The sequence below is a fragment of the Sorghum bicolor genome, chromosome 1 (genome assembly GCF_000003195.3).
Source record: "Sorghum bicolor cultivar BTx623 chromosome 1, Sorghum_bicolor_NCBIv3, whole genome shotgun sequence".
Classification (NCBI taxonomy): domain Eukaryota; kingdom Viridiplantae; phylum Streptophyta; class Magnoliopsida; order Poales; family Poaceae; genus Sorghum; species Sorghum bicolor.
In genome coordinates this window covers 53,765,677-53,773,458 of record NC_012870.2, presented here as the reverse complement: position 1 = coordinate 53,773,458, position 7,782 = coordinate 53,765,677, and the positions used below count along the sequence as shown (strand labels likewise).

The 7,782-nt window shown below is 43.7% G+C and overlaps 1 protein-coding gene across 3 annotated transcripts; it reads right to left on the bottom strand.

Moving 5' to 3' along the window:
* LOC8083632 (protein NRT1/ PTR FAMILY 8.3) lies at positions 430-7,495 on the bottom strand. 3 transcript variants are annotated; one of them, XM_002464771.2, is made up of 6 exons: positions 7,228-7,495; positions 6,784-6,876; positions 6,508-6,610; positions 6,176-6,393; positions 5,534-6,048; positions 430-1,541 (listed from the first exon to the last, which is right to left on the bottom strand). In XM_002464771.2, the coding sequence occupies exons 2-6, from the start codon at positions 6,832-6,834 to the stop codon at positions 719-721; spliced, it is 1,710 nt and encodes a 569-aa protein (XP_002464816.1). In that variant the 5' UTR covers positions 6,835-6,876; positions 7,228-7,495; the 3' UTR covers positions 430-718. The 3 variants fall into 3 exon arrangements, with proteins under 3 accessions (XP_002464816.1, XP_021307653.1, XP_021307652.1); XM_021451978.1 differs by having other exon boundaries at positions 6,784-6,843; XM_021451977.1 differs by lacking the exon at positions 7,228-7,495 and having other exon boundaries at positions 6,784-7,216.

Below are 7,782 nucleotides of genomic sequence, written 5' to 3'. Positions count from 1 at the left end.
ACCTTAACTCGGCATATTTCTTCTTCTCTACACTTACAACATAGACATAAACTTGTATCTAATTACTTATTTGCTATTATGATAGATATGATAGATAATCCAAGAGAGAAAAAATGTATAATTTAATACGAATAAGTTTTATTAGTCAAAGGTATTAAATGACAGCCATTGTTTTTGTCTCTTAATATTCTAGCCCATGTTGTTCCTTTGAGTTTATCAGCCGAATCTCTCAGACATTCAGCAAACATTGCTTTCTACCATGACTTATCAGTTAAACGAACAAGGCCGCACGGTCCTTGCCCGTGTAAGATTATTGAGACAACTGCCCCGATAATTCAGTCTTATATATATATATATATATATATATATATATATATATATATATATATATATATATATATATATATTCATACAGCAGTGGAGTGGAAATTATGTATACACACGCGTGGCACATCGTCTTCAAACAAGAGGGTAATGTAAAGTATATTTACAATATATACGGTATAGGAACGAGCAAGGCTATGTATCCCAAGGTATTTGTACATGGTGCTGATAGTTTAATTTCTGTCATAGACGTAGATATAGGAAAAACACCCCCTTGAAATTGAGGAGAGTTCCGTTCCACCACGGCACACGAGAGTCAGTCCAACAAATGTAGTCGGATGTATTCTCTTCTTGTCATGGTGACGATGTCATAAACTAAGCACCTAGCTGCTTGTCAAGAACATGTGTTGTTCTTGTTGCCTCCGTACCTAATGGAGCAATGCAGGAAGTACAGCAGGTTCACCACGCCAAGAAGAGCCATCAACCAGAAGAAATAGTCCAGGTGCCCGTTGTTCAGGTCGTCGGGGATCCACCCTGGTTCCCCGTTGCGCGTCGTGACGGCGGCGACGGCGGCGATCATGGCAGAGTTGAGGTAGTTGCCGGCCGCGATGGCGAGCTGCGCAAGGGCCGTGCCAAGGCTCTTCATCCCGTCCGGCGACTGATCGTAGAAGAACTCGAGGATGCCGATGGCAGTGAACACCTCGCCCGCGCCGAGCACCGCGAACGCCGGCGCCTGCCACATGATGCTCATCGACGCCGACGGCTGCGTGCTACGGGCGAGAGACAAGCGCCTCCCCTCGACCAGCGCTGCGTACGCCATGCCAGCCACGGACAGCCCGAGGCCGACGCCCAGCCGCTGCAACTGCGACAGGCCCCGCTCCTTGCCCGTTCCCCGCCGGGCAAGAGGCACCAGCACGGTGTCGTAGATGGGGACGCAGACCATGACGGCAACGACGTCGAAGGTGGCGAGGGACGCGGGAGGAACGGTGAACGGACCGACGTGGTTGTCCATGGCTGCGCCCTGCTCGATGAACGTGGACGACATCTGGGCGGTGGCGGCAAAGAAGAGCACCATGGACGCCCACACGGGGAACATCCGGAGCAGCATTTTGAGCTCCTCGACCTGGGACACTGTACAAAGCCTCCATGGACTGTTTGCAGTTGGAGCTTTCTCGTTGGAGGATGGCGCTACTACAATGGTAGCCTTGTCAAAGAACCTGCACATGCATGAACAAGTTATGCTAAATTCACTTCGCTGTAATTTTTGTAGTTTTCGTGTGACGTGTTAGGAGATTATAAAGTAACACAACCAAAACTAGTATGACAATGTTACAGGAGCACTGTTCTAATGATTCGAGCATCTCCAACGGATCCACTTCCTTTTTTTTTTCCTTAAAATTTGCTATATGTGAACGGAGTTGCATGAATAAATAGATTTCTAAAGTTATCTTAAGTCAAATTTTTTAAACATTGATCGAGTTTCTTGAAAAAAATATTAAGACTTATGGTATCAAATTAGTATCATTAGATTTATATATTTTCATGAGGTGTTCATTTTGTGATAGATGTAGTTATTCTATAAAGGCCTTGTTTACTTCCTCAAAAATTTTGCAAAATTTTTTCAGATTTCCCGTCACATCGAATCTTTAAACGTATGCATGGAGTATTAAATATAGATGAAAATAAAAACTAATTACACAGTTTAGTCGGAATTGACAAGACGAATCTTCTGAATCTAGTTAGTCCATAATTGGACAATATTTGTCAAATACAAACAAAAGTGATATTATTCCTATTTTGCAAAAATTTTTGGAACTAAACAAGGCCAAAGTTAGTTTGACTAGCATGAATTCTACAAATTGATTTATTCGAAGGCGGAGGGAGTATAAACAAGTGGTGCTGCAATAGATTGTGGTAATCTTGAACCATTTTATTAAGTATAGGACCTGTCTGTCAATCGCTAAACATCGTCTTCTCACCCTTGTATTAGAGCCTCTCCATGAATGCTACCAAAATCAAACACCCTATTTATCTATTTGCATAATCATCTATTTCAATACTATTTTTTTTATTGACATGTGGGATCCACATGTCATCCTCTCTGATGTTCTTCTTGCCATAGACGCGGGGGGAGATGCGCCGGCAGTGTGGAGGTGGGTGTCGACAGTGCAACAACGACAAGGCGAAACTGCGCCCACGCCAAGGCAGGCTGCGCCGCCAGGGCCAACCGCGCCCAAGATGCCTCGGTAGCTGGGAGGGCACCTCATCAAATGGCGTATGGGCAGGCAGTAGTAGCTAGGGACATGCCGGTGGTCGGCTGTCGACCATTGGCCACAGGGAAGCTCCTAGTCGGAGTGGGCGTTGGTCATGTGAGTGGAGGAGTAGAGCGGAGAAGAAACACTAAAAAGTTTGGGTAGTCAAGTAGAGCACCAACTGGAATAGGTAGTGGGAGGGGCAAAATAGGAGGCCAACAAGTCTAGGGGCCTAGTAAAGGTTCTACTGAAGCTTATTTTTTACCATCCACTACCGAAATTGAGGATAAGAGGTCTAGCTAGTAGGGGATGTTGTTGGAGATGCTCTTGCATGTTTCCTGTTCGTCCTCACACCCGTGTGGAGTCCTAGCCCCATGGCTCTCGTCCGCGGTTGCATGCCCGTGTGGTGCCTCAACATGGCCATTCCGTGCGATCAGCAAAAACCTGAAACGGCTAGTGTGCACCATCACTTGTGTGTGGTGCACTTGCATGGCGGAATCATGACACGACTGGCCTCAGCGGAGGCCATCTATCGGCAGACGAGCGTCGGCCATAGATGTAGGAATTCGACAAAAAACATAGATTGAGAAAAATCTCTACTTCCTCTATGTTTCTTTGAGAGATTGAGAAAAATTATAGTGAAAAGAGATCTAGAAATGGGATCTGTTGTAGCTCAATTTTTTCTACTAAATCCCCTTGTTCACTGGTTACAGGAAAATGTGACCACATTTTCTCAGTTTACTAGAGATGCTGTTAGTTCAAACATGAGGATAGATCAACATTTTTATACGCTATGCCAAATAAACACAAAGAAGACATTTAATTTAGTGACATGAAAATAAGACATGTGACTGATGTGAAATTAGAGACTTGTCTAGTTAAAACACATCACAGACATCTTTTACGAGTGAATACCACTGACCAAACTAGGGGGGCTAGCAGGGCCGCTCCCCCAAAGCACAGTGATTCATCTAAATACTTATATAAATATTGATATTTATAGTATATTTCACATATTTTTGTTAAAATATGATGATTTTGGTAAAAAAATAGTGTATTTTTTAAAAAGTTCTTCAAATATAATTATGTATATTTTATCACACTAAACAATACGATTATATTTGTTCGTCCTCCCCTTAATCAAAATCACTGTTTCCACCACTGGCTACTATATCTCTAATGCGTAATTAGAGCGGCATCAGGCGGACCCAAAAAACAATTGATTTCGTTGATGGATGACTCGAGTCTGAATCTTGCACGTCATACCTCCCCTCGGTTTCCTCCACGTCCGTTGTCCTCCTTGGCCCCTCAAGCCCTCTTTGGCTCCTCTACTCTCTCCTGCATCTTCTCTATCCCACCCTAAGGCACATAGTCTCCTTAGTCGCCCCCACCTTCGTTGTCCACTAGTTACAGTCGGTGCGCTCTATGATGCCGACGCCACCTGTGTTGTCTATAGCTTTTCATCGGCAATATATTCATTAAGATTGATCTTTTTGACCCAATAATATAATAAACCAAGTCCCTAGCTACTTCTTTTTTCACATTTTTGTGTTTGCCTGCTCACACTAGAGATACATGTGCCACTCTTTGTTTTTGAGTTTATAGTAGGATAATCTAACAGGATTTAGTGAATTTATATGGCTGATAGAAAAGTGTATTCTTCCTTTCATTCGCTCATTTTTGGATGTTTTAGGGGGGGGGGGTGTTCTATAGTAATGGGGGCTATGATTTGGCATAACTTGAAAGCTCTCTTGCTCCAAAATCAAATCAGCTGTAGTAATGTATATTTGGATCTACCGGTTTAGTGCCAAATGCTCATGCCAGGATTAACAAGAAAGTACTCAATTGTGATTGTCTATATAAACTGATGGTGCCCCTCTCGTGAGTTGGAGGGAGAGATATGTTGGGAAATCCTCCTCATGAGTAGGCCATGGGGCGAGTAATTGCTCCTAGAGAACAGTCCCACACGTCATAGGTGCAACACAGGAAGTGGATCAACTTGTGTGTGCATCTAACATTTGCTTCTTTGCTTCTAGGAGAAGGAAGAAGCATCTGGACAGTAAGAGTGCTACTTCAGTTTTTTTTTTTTAACAAGAACCACATATTCATTTATTAACAGTAAGTAGCTGTGAGTAACCATACAGATGTTAGGGTTACATTGTTCAGCCTCTTTGAGATTAGAGAGGATATCTTGTAATAGATCAAGAAGGATTTATCCTCAAGGTTATGAAGCTTCAGATCCACATCCTTGGTGCCTCTAATCTGAGTTCCACCATCATTTAGTGAGGTCTTTCCACTCCCTAACCCCTAAATTTTATTGTTGTTATCTAAGATCTGCGAATGTAATTGTCTCTAATGTTATCTAGGGATGAACTTGTTGTAATCCCACAAGCTTATCGTGGAAGAAGATTGGCTGGTTTGGTCCTGTGGTTTTTACCCCGATTTAAAGGTTTTCCACATTAAATCTGATGCCTTATTTATGCTATTGGTGCTGTTGTGATCAGTTGAAACATGTCAATGTTTCTTTCCATGAATAGGTGATGACTTGGGCTGTTTCGTATTATAGTAAAATTAAGCGTTTCTGCTGTCACTAGTAAGTGTGCTAGTGTGGTTATCCCAACAAAATAGCTTGTTTACGTCTACTCTCAAATCTATGAGTTAACCTGGTGAATTAGATCAAATATATTTTCTAGGCGTCGACTGCCGCCGGCTAACTCTCTCGTGTCATTGTCGTTTCCCATCAGATTTGTTCATATGACTCTAATTGATGGAAATAAAGAAACCCTCGCCCGTACCTAATGATTGACTGAACCACGTGTGTTAAGCTGAGCTCCTAAACTATTGTACAATAACATGATGATAATCTAGGATCAGAGAGAGTGTCATCTATTTTCTATATGTGGCATGGTTGTCCATTCATCATGAGTAGACATATTTTTATCTTATTTGGTGATTACCTGAACTGACTTGTATGCTGAATCTTGCAATTTCCAGGCACCTCATGCAGAGCAGAGCAGTCTTCAGGCAACTCCAAACGGTAGTTCCTCACAGCTGCAACAACCACCTGGGAGACCCTCGTGAGAGGACTCCCTCCCACTCTCTGGTACCTGTAAACCTTGTGACCGGCGACGAACAAGGGCAGCCCAGACACCATGAGCACTGCCGGGATCGCGAATCCGACTCCCCACCCGATGTTGTCCTGCACCCAGACGATCACGGTTGCCGACAGCAGCGAGCCAATGTTGACTGAGAAGTAGAACCAGTTGAAGAATGAGCCCTTTTTCACCCTCTCCACTGGGTCGGTTGCGTCAAACTGATCGGCACCAAGGGCAGGAACACATGGCTTTATGCCACCGTTGCCGAGAGCGGTGAGGGAGAGGCCCAGGTATGTGGCGGCACGATGAATGCCACGGTTGTAGGAGGAGCCCATCAGCAGTGGGAGAAACGCTGATGCAGTCAGGGTGAGCATCCCCTGACAAAACCAGACTCATTCAGATGAGTTTGAGATGGAGTAGGTGTGCATTATTGGTATTGGCAGTCAATAACTGCACTGCTTTGCTGTAAATTACAATTGAAGGAATTGCTTGTTCTCAACTTACAATTGCGTAAACCGAGAGGAAGACCACAACTGTCCAATATCGTCCCCAGAATGTGTCAGCTAAGAAAGCTCCAATGAGCGGTGTGAAGAATGAAGTGCCGATCCAGGTGGACACGGTTGTCGCAGCATCGACGTTGCTCTCGTGGAGGACACCAGTGAGGTAGCTGACCAAGTTCTTTGTGATTGCGTAGACGGCCACACATTCAGTGAATTCAGCACCTGATTAGGGGGGGGGGGGGGGGGGGGTGTTCACCTCAAAAGCTTAGTGTGGGTTCTGTTTGTTAAAGAATGAACACAATAAAGTAAGCAATTCTAGTTGTGTATGTGTAGTACCTAAAATAAAGAAGCATGCCCTCCAGTTCCCCGTGCTCCGCTTCGGAGCACGCTGGTTGTTAATATCAACTGTCCCATCACAAGTGAATTCTGAACATTCATCCTGAAGAGCCAGAAGAAAGTATGCATGTTATTCTGAAATTAACATCTACTAGCTTTGTCTAAGTTTGTTAAGGTACCAATAAAAACAATATTTGCACAACCTAGAAGATAATCTCTGTTGTTGTTGACACTTGGACAGGAGATAAGACGGTAAGGTTCTGGAAGATGTGTCACCTGTGTGGGCAAGGGATGAATCAGTGGCCTCTCCTCATCTTGTGTATCCATGGGAGCTGTCTGCTCTTCAGGGAAGGCGTCGAGTGAATGCAACTGAAGGAGACAAGCGATATCACATAAAGAACAAACAAAAAAATAGGATGAATGTAACCAGTTAACAACTATACTTTCGCACCATGATGACTTTCGCACAATTATGAGAATCATACACTGAATTTCTGTCTTTTTTTTGTAATGTCTTTTATATTCACAGTTAAGTGACTGTAAACGATTGATATTGTTATTTCCATCCCACCGCATCTCCCCGACCTCACTATTCCTAGCGAGAACACTCATCTAGCTTATTGTGTTTCTTGCAACAAAGGAAGTGTGGCATCCAAAAACAAAAAGGAACTGGCATATACTGTAAAAGACAGGAGAGAGAGAGAGGGAGAGGGAGGAGACCTGATTATTGGTGAGAACTGGTGAGCTTAACTTAAGGAGGGGGCAAGGCAGAGCAGACTCCTCCTGCACTGCAGGCCGCAGGAGCAAAGACTCGATCACGAATTCACGATCGGTGAAGGTGAAGCAGCAGCATGGATGAGCAGTAGCACCGGAGCAGAGAGTACCCTAGCTAGCTACCTGTTGGACCGGAGGCTCAGGTCTAGGATCGATTGGCGGAGCTCGAGGAATCACTCGTTCCCTAGCTAGATAACACTTGCGATACGAGTATTTAAAACGAATCTGCAAAAAAACACGTGTTGTGGGTGGCCAATCAGCTTCAACAGCATTTAAAAGGAAAATATCTTGGATGACTATTTTTTAAGACCAAAGATTTTTTTAGATGAAACGATGTACATCCAACCGCATGGATGTACATTGTTTCATAATTGTTGGAAACTTCTAAGTAAGGTTTTTAAAAGGGTTTAGATATAATAAAGTTTATAATAATAAATATCCAACGAGAGAGAGAGAGACATGATTATTGGTGTGAACTGGCGAGCTATGGAGGGGGCATGG